At 37.3% G+C, this 20221-nt stretch overlaps 1 protein-coding gene across 20 annotated transcripts in view; it reads right to left on the bottom strand.

Annotated features, from left to right (window-relative positions):
- ADGRL2 (adhesion G protein-coupled receptor L2) overlaps positions 1 to 20221 on the bottom strand; it is a 709985-nt gene that overhangs the window by 56963 nt on the left and 632801 nt on the right. For all 20 annotated transcript variants that reach the window (XM_089515518.1, XM_089515516.1, XM_089515525.1 and 17 more), the window contains one exon: positions 9165 to 9965. In XM_089515518.1, the coding sequence (XP_089371644.1) occupies positions 9165 to 9965 (801 nt within the window). The remainder of the gene's footprint in view (positions 1 to 9164; positions 9966 to 20221) is intronic.

Genomic DNA, 20221 nt, shown 5'->3' with positions numbered 1-20221 from the left:
CCTGGCTGGAGTGTGCCCGAAGGATGGCGACTAAAATGGTGAAGGGTCTGGAAACCATGGCCATGTTTAGCCTAGAGAAGAGAAAGTTAAGAGGTGATATGATAGCCCTGTTTAAATATTTGAAGGGATCTCATATTGAGGAGAGAGCAAGCTTGCATTCTGCTGCTTCAGAGAACAGGACCCAGAACAATGGATGCAAGCTACAGGAAGAGATTTCACCTCAACATTAGGAGGAACGTCCTGACAGTAAGGGCTGTTCAACAGGGAACACAATTCCTCTGAGAGTGGTGGAGTCTCCTTGGAGGTCTTTAAACAGAGGCTGGATGGCAATCTGTTGGGTATGCTTTGATTGAGAGTTCCTGCATGGCAGGGGATTGGACTGGATGGCTCTTGTCTCTTCCACTTCTAGAATTCTATGAATCCTAGAATGTTTGTTTGTTTATATTGTTTATATGAAGAGAGGCGGGATATAAATAAATAAATTATTATTATTATTATTATTATTATTATTAATTTCAGGTAACATTTTTTTCAGGAAAAACTACAAACAAATCAGTCAACCAACAAAAGTTACTTTCAAAACTGAAATGTATCAGGATAATCTTCCCCTCCAAAAGACAAGCCTACTTGCCTATCAGCATATTAGTATTCCCCTGGCTGCAACAAAATTCGAACAATATTGGCTAGGAGAACAATGCAACTCATAAGTTAGGTTTGTTTTTCATTCAGCTATTACTGCAGGTATGACTGTCACTTTTCAAGGAGACAGGTCCCTGCCTGGAGGAATTTACAGAAAGTGACATCTATTCACTCCTTTTTGTGCCAGACCTTCTGGAAACAAGTGAATCTGACACTTTTCAGGTTTACATTTTTTTTCCCTTTGACATTTACTACCTGAAGGCTTACACTTTTTTTAAAAAGAACTTTAAACCTCTTCTATCCTTAGGCTAGAACTTAGGAAAACATATATTCTTGAATATAAATTGAATTTAACCACAAATGCAAACAGGAGAGAGGCACCAGTTTGCCTTTCAAAAGATTTGAAAAGAGTGTTTTGCTAAAATGTCCAGGTGTTTGAGAGTGGGGACAAGAGTATCACAAAATAAAAGCCTGACACCAGTCTTTTTTGTTTGTTTGTTTGTTTTCCTAAAACAGTGAGAGCTCTAATCTTCCCTCATCTCTGTATCATTTTTCAGTGGAATATATTACAAAGAAAAAATGGAACATAAACCTTTAAATGTGGATGGTTTCTGAGGACAATGGATTCCAGCAAAGAGCTGAAAATGTCCACAAAGATTAATTATTGCCACTGTTGTATGTGGTTCTCATGGTTTTATCGATGTTCTACATTTTAGGAAACAAGGAAAAATAAATAGAGAGGCCTTTTTCTGTTGTGTTCCGTTTCTAACTGACGACAGTCAAAAACCTGTTTTTCAAAACCATGGTTTTCTTATTCTTATTTTGTATATCAAGCCAGAAACTTTTGAGTGCTGTTTTTTATCTCTTCTCTGATCGAGTGCCACCATGCAATCCTGCTGAACTTTCTTACTTAGCCTACCTGCTGGAAAAACCTATTCAAACCTGTCTATCTTCTCTGCAAGCACTTGCCTGACATCTTGTGAAACCTCTGTAATTTTCTTTTGATTACAATGCAGCTAGGCTTCCAATGCTTTCTCAATTAATGTTTGTCAAAAGCATCACAAGCGCTTGCAAAAAAGCATCAAGAAGCTACTGCTGATTCAGATCTTGGGATGTTATGGGAGGGATGCAAGGAAGAATTTTCTTACTGCTATGATTCTAGACACCATGATTTTAATTACGACATTCTTCATGACAGAAATCTGTATCAACAATAGTACAATTATAATACCCTCACAGATCCTCTTTCAGCAGCCTCACTAAGCTACATCCTGCCCTATAGCTTAACACCACTAAAAGGGAGCATGATGACTCCTTTCTGAAGTCCAGCTATAAGACTATAATCACATGAGCACATAATTTCACCTTGTACTCTATGTGCAGCTTTTCCTTTACCAAAACAGATTAAAAATAAATCCTCAAATGCATTTGCCTGTCCTAAAAAATTACCTGCACACTTTTAGTAATGAAGGTAAAACTGTTCATAAAATTATTTACAATTTTAAACTAAAAGCTATGCATACATGCTTAAAATTACATATGACACCAGGTGAAAGCTCAGACTCAGTGCCATGCTTATCTACCACTGAAAAACCTGCACATCTTTCCCTAAAGGTGGCACCACAAGCACCTGAACAGATTGGAAAATGCAGAAATGGAGAAAGCCTTGCAGGAGAAAACAATGGAAGAAGAAATACATTTTCAACCTCAGTATTAACACATAACCACCAACATTTCACAGATGAAAACCACGGCACATGTGGCCAAGCAACAAAAACAATGCTGTCAAGATGGCAAAAGTTATTAATGAGGAAGAATATAGACTACTACAAAGGGCATAATTTTTCCCACTTCTCTCATTTCCCATGTGCTGAGCTTTCACTTGATGTCATATGTAATTTTAAGCAGTTAGTTGAGTGCAAACTACTTTTGCAATTTGAATTTAGTTTGTAGCAAGTGAAGTAAGTGGAGCACAAAGGGGGAAAGTGAGAGGAAAAGAGGAAAATGGGGACATTTTGAAACCTTCTGAAAATATGTGATAGCAGAGAGTTAATTGGGGCTGCCCCTGACAAACTAGGATATTTAGAACAATATATTAGCATATATAGCCTCTCACCCTGTTGTCAGAAGACATGAGATGTGCTGAGAAAGAACTGTCAATCTCCTACCCTAGGAAAGCTTCAAAGTGGTCCACTGCAGTTGCCATTACGTTGTATGGTACATTGAGAGTATAAATTTCCCATCTTCATTGTAGAATGAATCATGGTGGCATCAAGTATTTACATGCAAGAACATTCCCACTTAAATAGGAGCAGGAAGGAATTTCTCACAATGAAACAACAGACAACAGAAAAGCCAGCATAGATGTGTCTCAATAATATTAGACCTGATTATGCAAGTTTCATTCTTTCATCTTTCAACTTGTTTAACTTTGCCACCTGTCATCTGCCTGTACTTTTTGGCTTCTCTGGAAGGGCTGCAATGCACCCAAACAAATAATTGGGAAATATACATACTGGAAATCTTTGTACTACCTATAATTATAATCAACAATAAATGTAGAAAGAGGTCAGCTGAAATCTGAGAGAATAAAAGGAAACAAAATTAAGATCTAACAATAGCATAAGTAACTCAAAACTAAAGGGAATAAAATCTGAGCACACTTGCAATAGCAAGTACATTTTAATAGTGCTTACTTATGTACTAAGCTGTTTACAAAGTTTAAGCTAATTGTCCCCAAGAAGTTGTGTACTCATTTTAGCGACCTATGGAAGGATGCAAGTTTGAGTCAACCTGGAGCCCCTGGCTGGTACTGAACTCACAACCTTGTGGTTTGTGAGTGAGTGGTTGCAGTACAGGCACTGAAGCACTGCATCAACAGGACTCCAATATGCCCCACTGAACACAATCGGACTTAGGTCCTAGAATATATAGGCAGAATTACACTGTTTGTTTACTTATCTTGGAATTTAAATATTAGCAAGTGTGAAGTCGAAGGCTTTCATGGCCGGCATCCATAGTTTTTTGTGTGTTTTTCAGGCTATGTGGCCATGTTCTAGAAGAGTTTCTTCCTGACGTTTCGCCAGCATCTGTGGCTGGCATGCCACAGATGCTGGCGAAACGTCAGGAAGAAACTCTTCTGGAACATGGCCACATGGCCTGAAAAACACACAAAAAACTATTAGCAAGTGTATCAGCAAAAATTTGTATATTCAGAAAAAGTGTTATCTCTTCTATAATGGAAAGGAGGAATGATAATCAAAAGTGCTCATAAAACTGAATTGAAATCTCTCTCAAATACTTTTAATTCATATTCTAGAAAATAATCTAAAACATGTAGTCCATGAACAGTTTGACAAATTCTTCAATTCCTAAGGGAGACTAAACTTGTATTCATGCAATATCAATGCCACTTCATTTGTAGAAGGACACGCCAAATTGCTTTTTAAAAGTGAAGATAATATAAAGTGCAGTGCGGCCCTGTAGATAGTTCAGAAAAAAATAAATCAAAATTCCCATTAACACTCCAAAAATATACATTCGGATCCTTATCATGATTTAATTTTGCTATTTGAGTTTAGATTTTTCAGAAGAATTGCTGTATATGCTTATGTATACAGTAATCTAGAAATTTTAGGCAGAAAATTGACCCCAAAAACTTGAGTCAACTTATCCATGGGTCAATCTAAGTACTGTCCTTTAACTCTTATGAAAAAAGGAACCATCCCCTGATGAAGGCAAGAGTGTAAAGTGTTCAGCCTTTAGTGTGAGCACAAACAGTTATGCCTGCTAGCATTTTGTAAGTTCTTTGGCACTGTTTTCCTTTGCTTTATCCTTTGGATCCTTTAGTGAAGTGGCAAAGATTGTTGACTTTAAAGCCACCAAAATGCATCTGAAGAAGTAAACTTAAGTCTACAAAAGCTCATACTGCCAACGTCTTTCTTTTAGTTAGTTCCAAAGAGGCTACAAGATTTCTTTACTTTTGATCCTTTGTTACATGTCTCTAGATTTTACCCTTGACTTATCCATGGGGTCATATAAAAATCCATAATTTTGGCCCCAAACCTGCCCTCGACTTATACATGAGGTTGACCTGTAGTTGACTATACAGTTGGCTTTCCGTTTTCACAGTGGATCCATTCCAGACTCCCCCCCCATGAAAACAGAGACTCGCACATATTGAAGCCCCATAGGCTTGAATGGGGGCATGCCTGTGAGCACGTACGGGTAACACACTGCAGGGGCATGCCCCATTGAGAATAATGGAGGTCACCCCCTCCATGAATATTCAAGAACGCGGATCTCAAAAGACCACGAGAAAGGAGGGGCAACTGTATGTGGTAGATGAAAAATGGGCTTAAACAACCAATAGCTTTGCACTAGAACTATTATTACCACTCACTAATGTTTTTTGGCATGTAAATGTATCTTGCTATACTGTGCCACTTCAGAAAGCATCTCTCTTGTCATAAGTTTGTAAATACAGTCAGACCTACCCATAGGCGGGCTTGCCTTCCGTGGCTTTGAGCTTACGTGGAAGGCAAGTCTTGAGAGAAGTAATAGCGTGCATACCTGTGCTGCACACCCCGCACTGTGCTGAGGAGGGTGGACTGTATGCTGAATCAGAATGCAATCCATAGCAAATGCACTCAACATACGTTTAACTGTAATTTTTTTTTTTTAAAAAAAAAATTAAAGTTCCCAATACAACGCAACACAAACCTATAACATGGGCTAGCAACACAATCTATGAAGCTGTGCCATGATTGAAAGCAGTCACTGCATGGTGAAAAGAACTGGAGAGGGTGACCTAAAACCACACAACTTTTAGTACTGGATGAATGAAAGACTCAGTGTGAGGTTATATTGTTGTAGTGCTATAGCTATTGCAATCTGGATAGTTAACATGAACAATATCCCATGTTATGTCTGTGGAAAAAGCACATGTTTGAAATAAAGAATGATATTTAGCCTAGGGCGTGAAAATATGCCCAGGAGAGCAAGTGAAATGAATGTAATAAAAGACTTCTGTTAGTCAAAAGAGTACAGATGATAGTGTTTCACCATTTTTGTAGTAGGAAACTGTGGTGAAGCAGGCACTGACAGGCAGAGAGATGAAAGAGAGGGCTCATTGAATAGGTCAACATATTATTACTGCTCTCATCACAAGTGAAGTGGCATCGATTGCTGACTTTTTGATAATGGTCCCAAATTAGGCAGTCCAACAGAAGAGGCCATGACTTCTCCTGCAGGAGCAATGACCCCATGACATCATTAAGCACTGGATTTTAGGAGGACTTCCTTTGTCCAAAGAGCTAAAAAATGCTACCATTATATCCAGCTTTATAAATACCACATCATCCTAAGCCAGATATCTCCAACCTGATGTCCTCCTGATGTTTTGAAATGCAACTCCCTTGTTGCAGCTATGACGGGCAATGATGAAACACCACAGGACTTGACATCCAAACCATCTGGTTAATGTTAGCGGAAGGCTGATCTGAACAGTTTGTGCAGCCCTAATAATTTAAAAATGTTTCCATCAACATCATCATCATCACCACCACCATCATCCCATTTCTAATGGTGACAGTTCAGTTTTGCAAATAGGGAAGACAAGACAAAAAAATTGATAGGGGATATTTGGCTTGCAAAGGGGATCTTGGGATTATTCTTGATCATAATTTGAACAAGACACAGCAGTGTGATGCTGCAACAAAAAGGGAAAACGAAATTTTAGCGTGCATTAAGAGAACTACACTTTCTAAGTCAAGGTAAGTAATAGTGCCACTATATTCTGCACTGGTCAGGCCTCTCCTGGAATAGTTCTTGGCACTTGGTTTTAAGGATATAGACAAGTTGGGTCAGGTTCATACAAGGCGGGAAAACAAATCATATGAGGAAAGGTTGGAGGAGCTGGGCTTGTTCAGCTTGGTGAAGAGAAGACCAAGGGTGACAAGACTGCACTCTTTAAACAGTTCAGAGATTGTCAGAGAGAGGAAGGTGAGGGATTGTTCCCTGCTGCCCCTGACAGTATAACCAGATCTAAAGGTTTTAAGTTAAAGGAGGGTTGATTTTGAATGAACATTACAAATAACTTTTTCACAGTAAGAGCAATTTGAAATGGAACCAATTGTCTACAGATGTGGTGGGGTCTCCTTCTCTGGACATCTTCAAAAAGAGCTGGACCTACTGGGGATATTCTTAACTGGAGATCCTGTACTTTGCAGAGGTTTCAACCCGATGGCCTATGAGACCCTCCAACTGCTCTATAATTCTATGATTCTCATGATCAGTGGTCTGGATTCATTCTGATATACCTTTTTAAATTAATATCCTTCTTTGTCTTCAGTCTTACCTTTTTGCAAAACTGATACGTCAACAGAACCAGTTAATTCAATGAGACTTGACAAACCTAAGTCCCTCTGATTTCAATGGCTTTCTATTAAGTATAGTATGACTACATCTTCTTCCTATGCAGTTATCTTTAAATCCAATTAAGCAATTTAGGGTGAATCAGAGCAATTCCTGCCATGTTCTCAAGATCACTTGCTTTAAGCAGATTAATTAGCCATTATCATATTTTTACGGTACTCTTTGAAATGACATGCTTGAAGAGTATGTTGTGACTTTTCTATCCAAGTATTCTTGGTTATAATTTCTAGTAGGTGCTTCACATCTGCTGTTCACTTGCACAAGGAATCTATATTCAGATAAATAAATTTAAAGCATGGCCAAAATGGAAATAGATCCCTCTGTTAAAGAGCATATTTGTATAGATACATGTTTTAACCTTCTATTTTAGACCTTTAAAAAGAAGGAAGTCTTAAGTAATGTAGGACATTTCTATGAATACTAATATGTATTAAACACACCAACCATTCATTAGAACAGTGTGAAATAATAAACTCTATCCATATTTATTTATGTGCTAATATTTTCCTGACTTAGCAATAACAAAAAATATTTTGGACTAACACAAAATTCATCTACAATATTCTCTGACTAAAATAGCATTTGTAATGTACTGCAGGGTATGTGTTAATGTTTTGAGAATAACTTTAAAGGTGTTTTAATTGCATTATTTATTAAGCTAATGTTGATTTAAATTATTACCGTATGCACTCACAGCCTCTTTGCCAGATTTCCAGTAATATTTAATGAATTCACTGGTTCATCATGTGTTCAGAAATGAAGCGATATTGTGTGCTGGGCGATATTCTCAAATGTATACAAAACATCTACATTCCTACTGTCTGACCAAATAGTACCACAGGCTGAGCATCCCTTATCTGGAATCCTGAAATCCAAAATATTACAAAATCCAAAATTTTCCACATGGGTGGCTGAGATAGTGATATCTTTGCTTTCTGATAGTTCAGTATATGAAAACTTTGTTTCATGCACAAAATTATTAAAAACTGTATACACAAAATTATCTTCAGGCTATGTGTATAAAGTATAGACTTGGGGCCCATCCCCAGGAAATTTCATTACGTATTTGCCAATATTTAAAAATCAAAAACACTTATGGTCCAACTTCAGACAAGGGAGACTCCGACATGTACTATATACATTTCTACATTTCTTCCATATGAGCATATGGTATTTCTGTTGCATTCCTGCTGGGCACATAGGCATCTAACAATATGGCCATGCACTACTTATATTACTTCCACATTCCTATCATGTTGCCAGTCTTATATTGCATAATGGAAGTGATAAAAACCAAAACCTGTAACACCTAAATAAAAATATTTGGCAATAACATATGGAGTGGGGGGAAAGTAAACTGAAAGCATATTTACTGCACTCTACAACAATACATAAACATTATTCTGGGAGCACTTCTTTTTCTAACTTGAGTAGAATTTTGCAACTTACTAACAGTGGGATTTTTTCATCCATCACCTGCATTTTATATCTGCATGTGAGCCATGGCTATGCTTTACTGGAGATATTTACTGGAGATATATTAGGTAATTTATAATCTATACAGTACTTTAGGTGGTTATGCTCAGTTGTAGTACACCGTCATACCTTTGCTACACAAAAGGTTAATATTAACATGTTGAAAAGATATTGGGCAATTCTCCTTTAAAACTGCAGCAAAGAAATATAAAATTCACAACATGTCTCAAACAATGTATCTTCACCAAGATCTTTCAATCGTGTTTCTTCCAACTGTGTCTTCATATACAGTATATTGCATTTTAGTTCCAAAGTCAGATAAAAGAACCAATCCTGAACTATTTCCCAGTAGAAAGGATTGTAATAAGTAGTATAGCAATAGCAACAGCAAGTACATTTCTATACCGCTTGCTGACGTACTAGTATGGAATTAAAATGTATTACTGGATATATTGTTGTAGAACAGATAGTATAGGGACAATTTTAAATCCACATTTTCTCTTTTTGTTTTATTTTTCTTACAAAATAGGTGATCTGATGGCCGCCTTCAAATACCCTGGAATTTATTAGGAAGCACTTCAAAAACATGAAAATAGAAAAAAATGAAGTCTTACCTTGCGCAGGGTCAGGTGGGCCAAATTCGAGAGAATATCGTAGGATGAAGTTGTTGTTCCATACATATAGTTGATTGTCTCTTGGATTGTAATCCACAGCAGCAATGTAATGGTACATGTTGGGAAAGGGAATATCTACATATTCTCCTCGGTTTAACCTGGTATTATATATGTAATCAATTGAGTTTTTTCCAGTTTCACTTTCATTGTCTTGGTATACTGATCGCACAACATAGAGAACCCCACATATCATAAAGGCATTAGACGCTGCCCGTTTGTCGTATGTTGTTTCCCATGTTGCTTCAAAACGCAGAGTATATGGGTTCAGTTGGCTAATAACTATCATTCCATTGTTTTGTTCTGTAGCATAAATTACCCACAGGCCATTTTCGTCAACCGCCAAATCAATGTCAGTCTTTCCACCCCATCTATAAGGGGAAGTGTCATGGTAATTGGCATAATTTATAATAGCCTCTCCACTCTTAATTCTAGTTCTTAAGTCGAACTTTACAATGTTTCTGGTTCTTTCCTTGTTAAAAAAGACTGCACCATCATATACCACAAATCCAGTACCATCCACTCGATTTGGAAGCTTATATGTTGTCTGTTGGCGTCCATTTTGGAAGTCCTCTAAAGAAGCATATTCTATCAACGTATCAGTACGGTATGGAGTCCATGGCATGAAGTATATTTTATCTGCTGCCTGAAGAGGATCTTTGCACCAGGCACCTGCCTTCTGTTCAGCTTCATATAAATTTGGAGAATCCACAACAGCTTTCAACGTCCCAGGGCAAACAAAAACTAGCAGTCGCAGAAGGAAGCAAGACAAGATATTATTTTTAAAAAAATAAAATAAAATTCTCATGCTACCTAATAAAATTGCAAATTTTAGAAAGAAAATATCCTTTTAAAATGGCAACAATGTTTCATAATTCATATGTAATTAATGCATGTATTACACTTTGTTATTCATGGTTCCTAAAGTTACCCTAGTAACCAGTATTTGAAATATTTTGCCTAGTATCACCCAAGGTTCTATGCCATATCAATCTGTCTGAAACTATAAAACTATTCTTGTATGTATCATGAATACAGCATTTCTTCTCGAGACTTTTAACTGGTGTGCAGCAGTTCAACTGATTTGTGTTTTTTCCACAGATAATTTCTAAAAAGCTTTAAGAAACAGTAAGGCTGAAAATAAAAGTGCCCTCAGTATATAACAAAATTAAAATTATAGCAGAATAAATACATGTTTTTATAGATAGATAAATCTTCATTAGGAACAACAAAAATAAAGGCCAACCAAAGCAATGAATGAAACAGACCAGGAACCCCTGTAATTGTGGCATGCTATGGAGAGGGTTCTGGAAGCCAAGCAAGATGACATTTTTATTAACAAGAAGTAGTTGTGGGTGAAAGAAAGACAGGGAAAGAGAAAGAAAGGGAGGAAGGAAGGAAGCAAAGGGAGACTCCATCCCAGAGCAGGTACAGACACTAAATCCCACCACCTGCTTCAAATAGCTGAGTCAGTTTAGCAGCCAGGTCAGTTTATTGCAAAGTCGCCTTCTTTATCAGGGGTACATATGCGATCCTGCTGATCATCATAGTATCGGAGTGTTGTGGGGAGGGGAAGGGGAGGAGGTTAACATCCATAAGGCACATAACAAGGAGCTGGGGTGGGATTGGACTATATACGTTATTTACCTTTTTGCTCCACTTCTATTTCAAGCATCGGAAGAAAAATGAAAAAAAAGTGCAAGGGAAAAAAAAAGAAGATTAACACAAATTGGCTATTAGGCGAAGATTAAATTAGTTAACAGATGTTAAACACAGGAAGAATAAGAACTGCACTACATTGGATAGAAAGAAACAGACAACAGGAAAACCTAGCAGGAGAAAGATTCTACAGTTACAACAGTGAACATGGATCAATTATTTTAGTAGGTTAAAGAAGCAATAAAAATATGCAGGGATGTCGTTTCACTTAGTCAACCTGAATAAACAATGAAAGACTTGACTAATGCATGAAAGATACATATAAATATATCCTTCCCCTTCCCAAGCAACCATGTCAACTTCATCTATAAAAGGACTTTCTATTAATATGTTGTTGTTTTTGTGTGCTTTCAAGTCATTTCTGACTTATGGTAGCCCTAAGGAAAATCTTTTTTTTTTGGCAAGATTTTTGCCTTTGCCTTCCTCTCAGGTTGAGAGAGTGAGACTTGCCCAAGGTCATCCTGTGGGTTACATGGCTGAGCCAGTAAATTATCCAAAGAATTTTGGCTGAAAGGGGGAATAGATTTATGCTCTAGAAAGCATGGGAAAATTCACTTTAAATGCTCATGCTTTTGCTTTCACATCATGTAAGTTATAGGTGGGCAAATGCCAGGGATTGGGATGGGGTGCGGTGGGGTGAGGGAAATGCACTCTAATTCAGCAGTTCCCAATCTGTGCTCCATGGAGCCCTTAACGTTCCGTGAGTCAAAAAGGTTGGGAACTCTTGCTCTAATTCTTCTGCTATGCCCCATCCTCAAGAAATTGTGGAGATGTGCTATTTTCCGGGTCTTGCTCAATGAGCATCTGATCACTTCCTATTTTGAATTAAGGCCTATACATGATTTTAAAAGGTATGATGTCCTCTGTATATTTTCTCAATTGCATTGAAATGGCCAACAGAGGCTTTGATGTTATTACTGGCCACTTGTGGACATAAAATTAACCTGCCCTCTCCCCATTTTGAAGTGACACAGGAGCCCTGATGGCCACAACAGTGTGCATGGGGGACAGTGGGGTGCAGTTTGTGCAAACCCACACAAGCTACAGTGTCATTTACAGGTTTCATGCACACCATGTCTTAAATTTTTAAGCCCAATTCTCTTTCTATACATGATAAATGAACTTGGAGAAAGCGTCAGTAAGATATTGTCACAACACCTTTAATTTTGACAAATAACCTTTTGTAAATATAATTTTAAGCTCTAAGTTCCAATTCTTTTCCTATCCTTTCCTATTGAGCCTGGCCATTCAAGACTTTGCAGGCTTATACTGCAAACATAAGTGGAGACATAAACAAAAATTATTGTATTGTTCCACTTCTAATAATATTATTAATCATATTCTTGTACACATCATTCTTCTTTCCTGTTTTGGCAATATATATAAAACCTACCACTGATGAGATGGGTTTTGCCTGAAAACCAAATGAAACTGTTCAGTTTATAACCAGATGCTCAGTAGCCTCTACAGTCCTCATTTTCATTGTCCTTCCTAACCTTCAGTGGATGAAGACTAGTATCAGGAATTTTGTATGTGTCCAGAGCTCAATTTGTAGCCCATAATAATTGTAAGGTGGTGTAATGCCACTATGTCTTACATGTAGAGAAACAAAACAATCAACTTAAACTGTAAGAGCTTTTGGTCTCTTGAACCAAAGGTTTCTTGAATCTAAAGGTTCACCATAAAAGACAAAAGAAATTAATCAAATTAAATGTAGTCAATTATTCGTGCAAATTATTTGTACAACAAGTACAAATTCTCTGTGCTTCCCAGCTATCTGTAAGATGTAAAACTACTGAAGGTGATTACAAATCCCTTGTTACATGCAAGCCCATTCAGACATGATATGAAATCCCAGCAGGTCAATTTAAGACAAGACAACACAACACTGTCACAGGCACAGAAGAAGAACTAAAGGGCATGCAGAACAGACAACTCAAGCCAGTAGTTCTTAACTGTTTTTGTGTCATGGACCACTTTAAGATTCTGAACAGACCCCATTCCCTAGGGGGAAAAATATACACACGTGCACACGCACATGGCACACAATTCATTTCATTCCATTGGAAATTGATTTCCTTCGTGTAGATTAGTTTGGAATGAAAAAAGAAAAAGAAACAAAACTACAGTGGACACTTAACAACCCTTAAATTTAACCTTAAAAAAAATCACCATCTCTAGAAAAGTTCAAAAGAGGATATTGAAGGCTTAAAAAAAATTTTTTTTACATCCAATTCATTGAAATGACTAGAAGGCCCATGGATGCCACATTAAGAACTCTGCAAGTCACTGTGAAAACTATTTCTCTATGTTACAAATAAGGAGCACTAAGGTTCAAAGTGTAGTCCTAAGGCTATGGCTGGAAACTAACTATTTTTATCTTCTCTGTTTCTTTTTGACACACACATGCTTTCCCATGCAGTCACACACTCCCCCATACACAAGCACACAAACCAATATATACATATGTGCTCTACTACTGAGCTATAACTTGTCATACTTTGGGATAAAACCTATTGCCTACTTGCTTACAGGCTTCACAAGCTATCTGCAGATTCTTCCCTACTCTGCCAAACAGGAGGCAAGATCACTTTTCCTTTATCTGTGGGCTATTTCATTTTCAAGTGTCTGTTGCCAAACTATAGGAAGCAATCTTCAGCGAGGGAAGACGCCCACCTTCTCTTTCAGATTAGCTAAATGAGAGGAGCTGACAGATGCCTTCCTGAGAATTGAGTTGGCTGGGCAACTCAAGGTGGAAGGGGTATTTTTCTTTCTCTACCAAGCTCACATACTTCATCAGGACGAAATGGAAAAGTTCAACTTTCTCTCTAATGGACGGAACTTGCTCTGCAACTCATAAGAGAAGTGGGAGGGGAGAAACAATTTTATCTAAGGGGAGCTTTCCCTCCCTTCCATTCTCCCTGGTGGAATGGGAAATTTGACACCTTCACTCCCAAGACACTTCATTAGTATTATGTTTTTCCTTTCATCTTTCTGGAATAAGGGGTGATAAAAAGCCTAAATTACTGCACAACCATTACATAATCAAGGGATATTATTACAGTAGGGTGTGTGCGCCCCCCCTCTCTCACACACACACTGCATGTCACTCTTAGCCACGGATAGTAGCAAGTGTTGACAGTTGTGCCTTCAACAGGTTACACATCTGCCAACATATTTAGCCAACCCATCGTGATTCAGGTGCTAACAAGGATCATAGCTGTACAACCTGCCCTCTTTCACTTTCCATTGATCAAAATGGGAACTTTGAGACCTCTTACCTATAAGAATACAGAACAATATTTCACTAAGGCCTGTTACAGACTGCCAAAATAAAGCTGCTTCGGGTCTCTTTGGAAGTATGCTGTTTAAATGATGCATGCATCCTAAGAATCCGGAAGCTGCACCAAAGCTGCACTCCAGTGTTTAGGAATGGAGTGTGGCTTTGGCGCGACCTCCAGACTCTTAGGACGCATGCATCATTTAAATAGCATACCTCCAAAGAGACCCGAAGCAGCTTTATTTTGGCAGTCTGTAACAGGCCTAAATTAGCAAACACAAAAAAGCTTGAAATGTTTGACATGGGCTAAAACAGAGAAAAGAAGGAAGGAAGGAAGGAAGGAAGGAAGGAAGGAAGGAAGGAAGGAAGGGTAGGCCATGAATCACATTAAACACAGAGGAAAAAATTAAACCAAGGTAACATCTTTATTAGAGTTCTCTAAAAGTTGACCTGTTTATGTATTCATGTAGGCCAAGTAGAGTTTTTCCTGAAAAGGTCCATACTGATAGAATAAAACATACTGATTTTTGATAGAAAAGAATTTTCAGCTCTACAGGATGGTATACTGAAAAATCAAGGACATATGTCTGGGTGCCCATAATATCTTAAAAAGTGAAATGTGCACTACATAAATCCCCATTACCACCATTTTGTGTTATGTTTAACCCACCCCACCTCTTTTCTAACAGAAGCAACTTATTTTCATTATCTTTTCTTGATGTTTTTCATGGATGAATATTCATCTTGAGAACACAGTGACTTTTCAGTCTTGAACTGACATATCTGTCTAAAAGGAATAACCATAAACCTCTAGAAGGAAGAAGCAAAACACAGTAAGAAATGGCAAGGAGGAGAAAACAGAAAATAAATTAAGTTTATCCCGTTTACACATTCTTCAGCACGAAACAAGTGAAAACCAGGAACCTAGTGTATAAAACGTACCTTACCATGTACTTAGGACAGATACCAAAAAATTCTTTGTCATCTTGGTATTTTGTTTTGTTTTTACAGAAATTTTGTTGTTTGTCCATAAACAATTCATTTAAAGAAAAGTAATTGTGAAACAGTGCTTGAAAACAACTAGTTACAAACAATAACTTGCTATTAATTCATTTTTTGTAACAAATGCATAACTAAGTTAAACTGTTATTTAACATATAACAACGTTAACTATGTTAAATTGTGATTGTAACTTAATAGAGACATGTGGCATAACTATGACTTTTTACTTTTAATGCACCCAGCTAGTCTCCTTTAGCTGGATGAGCTGCAAGCATATCACCTGCAGGGACATCCCAACTCTCCTATTAAATAAAAGGAAAATAGATGGACATATCACCACTGATCCCCTAGCTCTCTGGCAAGCTGGTTATGTCTATGGAGGTGTGTGTGCCTGCATGTCTTACAAGATAGTTTTTAGGGGACTAGCATAAGGAAGTATGGCTATCTGAGGTACAGCTATGTGAGATACATATGTCTCCTGATCTACAATCTTAGCCACTGAGGAACAAGAAAGTAAACAGCTACGTCCAAAGGTTCTAATGGTAATGCAAAAAAGCTTCTATGGGAGAAGAAAAGAACAATGGACTCAAAACGGTAACTAATTAATTTTGCAATGTTCTTTTTCAAGGTCTAGTATGAAGTACATTCAGATAACCATGCCAATTCAACAGTCTCTTTCCGATGAGATCATTCCATAGGGTTTACATACATGCAAGGACTGTCTCATCCATTTGACTAAACAAACTTAATTTGTGCAATATATGTTCCCATGAAGAGTTCTACTTTCTTCATTGTCATTAAAGAGATATTATAAAATGTTACTACTTTTGAAATGCTGATCAAACCATTGTTTATGTGGCATGCTTCACTTGCAAGGAAATCTATAATGGTTTAGACCAAAATGTACCTGAAACATAGTGGCATCAAGTGAAAATATTTTAATAACTATATCGATCTAAAACAAATAATAATAATAATAATAATAATAATAATAATAATAATAATATCTACCACTTAAATTTTTAGGAGTCCTGTCAAAGTTTCCAAAATCAATCTCATGGATCAGAATTCAACAAGAGTTAAGCACCTTTGAAGTGGGTAATTATTATTACTTCAGGTCTATTAATATCAGTGGGACATAGATATATCTAACTTTGACTTGAGGATGTTCATATCTCCTAATGTTGATTGATCTATATGTGCATTTTCCAATTGTGCATCATCAACTGAGTATTCAAGTGATTAGAAAGTATTCACATAAACAGATCAGAATGTTAAAGCTTGTAATTTCAACACTAATGACCTCCTGATGATTCTGTATGTGAGCTTATTCCACATTAAAATAAAGCAATATTGAACCTGCTTAAAATAAATAATAGTAGAACAATGGCATAAAGACAACAGTAACAAAATTATTAGTGGTGTATCTGTTGTAGGTACATTGCATACAGCTGTACATTTTCAGAGAGGAATAGATTTGCTAAAGTAAACAAAAACTGCCAATTGGTACAGTCAGAGAATTAAATACTTTTGTGTAGTTTCCAATGAATTCCAAGGTCCAGACAAAGCTTAAAACAAAATGTCATGCACATATGTAGAAAGTGATGCTTCTGATATGCTTATTAATCCTAAAAGGACTGACTTAGGTTATTTGAAGTATCAACATATATTTGTGCAATGTAATTGAGAGAAATGTCAAGTGGAGTCCTCTCAATTCCTCTGTAATTTGATCAACAATACTCTCATTCAAGGCCAAAGCAATATATTCCAGGTTTGTTTTAGGATTCTGATTTTCATGGCAATTCATCTGAGGCTTGTTTTGAAAAGTTTGGGGGGGCATGGTGTTGGTGGTGATAAACCACTGCAATAGAAAGGATTTTTTAAAAAAAGAAACAAAAAACACCCAATCATTAAGTATATCTTTCAAAGGACTCTGGAATCAGAATACTTCTATGTAATGCAACACATGAAGCTGTGAAAAAGTTAATAAACCACATGAGGGCTTCCCATTTTCTATGCTATACAGAGAGGTCTAACTATTAAGCACAATCTAGTATCATTCCGCACTCCAATAAACAGATGGAGATGGTGTAGTAAAGTTAAGAGTGTAGGAAAGACAAAATGAAGCTCAGGACAAGGGAAGTTCTTTAATACTTTGGACCTATTACGGACCTATACGATTTTACCTGGGAGTAGGTGTGACTGAACTCAATGAGATCTTACATCTGAGTAGACACGTATAGGACAACACTTGTAACAAATATCTGGTAAGCTTCTTTAAACACCATACATGTTTCAGAAATGAATCACACTATAATGGGAGTGGTCTTCATGTTTATACTGTTATTTCCTTTGGAGAAACAGTCAGGTGTGAAGGCGAAAACCCTTTCTCCATGTGGCTCCTTGTTGCATAAACTAAATGTCTGTCTCACTTTTGGTACTTTTCATAGGCAACTCTGCAACGAACACACCAGCAAACATAGGTGTAGGCAGTTGGCCTAGATAGATCTGAAGCACTATGCCCTGCCTTGTTCATTTGTCAACCAAACCTGAGTCTTTCCTTCTGTATCTTCACCCTCCAAATTGATACTCCATTTCCAAATTATCAGGAAAGTAATTCATTATCAATCATACATTGGATTTATAGATTACAAGAAAAAAATAGTTCTTCTCTTTCTTTTACATGCCATTTCCGTGTGCTTATGCTGAGAACCTACATGCTCTTTTGGACACAGTAATGCTTCTAAGCATGCAGTTCAGGTGTCTTTATCATGCATTCCAATGTGACCCATGAACAACCTTGCTCATTTCCACAGTTTGAGGATTCTTAAACACATCTGGCTCTGTGGGTTCTTGTTTATGTGCTGATATAGCAGCTTAAGATGACAACCCAGGAGTAGGGGGAATATCCAAATCTACCCATTCTGCATAGAACCTTTAACTGGAAGAGGAAATAGCTGAAGGAGGGGTAGGCAGAAAACGTTCATCCACCAAATGTCAAACGTGGGTCAGCTATAAAAACTAAGGCTGAAGTTTAGAAGCTGTACAGTCAGCCCTTTTCATGCTCACTGATCATGCTCAAAATAAATGTAATTGAGAGTGCACTGTATCATAGCTGTTCTAAAAGAGAATTAGCTCAGAGGGAGAAGTGTACTGCCTCAAAAGGATGGTCTCCTTTCTCTCCATGGCCTTGAACCTGGAATACCTATGGATTGTAAGAGCATTACCTCAGTACAGGAAGTGGCCCGGGTATAATGTAACATACAGTGCCTTGGTGCAAGTAGAGCAGACACACAATCTTAAGTGCTGTGTTTGTGGGCTCATGTGTTTCACGTACTTCAGAAATTCAGACGTTTCGTAGGGGATTGAGATTGAGTACTGCAAATCATTCGAAGTATGCATGTCTACACATAAAACTTCAAAACCCTCCCCTTATATACAGAGAGTGAACCTTAAAAAAAGAAAAGCACAGAAAAGGATCTGGGACTGATTGAGAGAAAAAAGCTGAAGATTAAACGTAAGTTCATACGGAAATGGTAGGAGATTCAAAAGAGACAATAAAGCTTATGAGAACATTTGGAATCATGGTCAAAGTTAGGGGAAATTCATTCAAAGAAACTTATTTCTGAAAACACTACTACATTTTGTACATCTTACATCTGCTGTGTGTGAATTTGGAGTTCATTACCCAAATATTTACAGCAGTGGTATTTCAATATTTGTTACTGAACATGTTTCTTAAAAACATTTGAAAATGCATGCAACTAATGAGCATACATAGTCTTTACTGAGGAAGTATGCTCACAAATGCTGCATGAAATTAGAAGAGGGGGAGGATTTCTTTAAGTCATGTAGTTAGGGAATCATTCAGGAAGGGGTTCTGGTGTACAACAGAAACAATCGCTGACTTTAGCTGCATCCGCGCTGCAGAAATTAGCTAGTTTGATGCCACTTTAACTGCTATGGCTCAATACTATGGAATTCTGGAAACTATGGAATTCTGGCTCTGCTCTGGTGCCACAACAAACTCCAGTTCCCAGAATCCCACAGAATTGAGCCATGGTGGTTAAAGTGGTGTCAAACCGGATTATTTCTGCAGTGCAGGTGCAGCCTTTGTCTTTCTAAAGACAAAAGATTGAACTAGATGTGATTATTCATCCTTGCATGGGTGGTCTGTTTTCTTCCAATAAACAGCAAGTGTAAGGAAGGAAAGACACATCAGGACTTCAATATTGCATGAAAATGGAATGGAACTTTAACTAGGATTATTAAGCAACACATTGTATTAACATTTAATACCCACATTAGCTATATATTTGTTGAGGAGAAAAATCAGCCACACGAGGGCTGAAGATACAACCATCTTTTGTCTGGCCAAAAATTGCAATTGAACAAGTCTAGCTATGCCAGGGAAACAAGTTTTTCTTGTCTTTTATTCGTGTCAAATTTTCATTAAGTCAAAATTTTAAGCTGGAGGTTTAAATGGTAAAGTGTTGCAATCCTGAACCCATTTATGCATGCTTAATCACTTTCAGTTCATCTTACAGTGTTGACATATAGAGCGGGTTCTGTACTACAACCAAAGTTTATTCTTGTCTGTGAACAAAACATATATTACAGAGTAAGCATCATCGTACTATCAACCATTTTTTGTACGATGTAATATAAGCCAGAACAAGAAAATGAAATTCACATTAAATCAGATTCAAATGCGTTCATGCAAATTAACTCTGAATTTGATTAACAAAGCAGAAACGAAATACCCTGATGCATTTCAATCCTAGACAGAACAACTAAGAAGAGTATTGTGATAAAATGAGCAGTAAGCAGTGAGCACACTGAGAGACAGATATAGATATTTAAAAGGAGTAAAATAACTACATGTTAAGTATTCTGCGTTGGCAGTGCCGTGCAGAGTATCCTTCTGTTAACTGCAAAAGAAACAAATTTTCTGTAGATAGGAAAACCCAATCAGCAGGGCATAGCCACACTTCCAGCC

The sequence above is a fragment of the Sceloporus occidentalis genome, unplaced genomic scaffold, assembly GCF_023333645.1.
Source record: "Sceloporus occidentalis isolate IW3139 unplaced genomic scaffold, rSceOcc1.0.p SCAF_3, whole genome shotgun sequence".
Classification (NCBI taxonomy): domain Eukaryota; kingdom Metazoa; phylum Chordata; class Lepidosauria; order Squamata; family Phrynosomatidae; genus Sceloporus; species Sceloporus occidentalis.
This window is presented reverse-complemented; position numbering and strand designations above follow the sequence as displayed.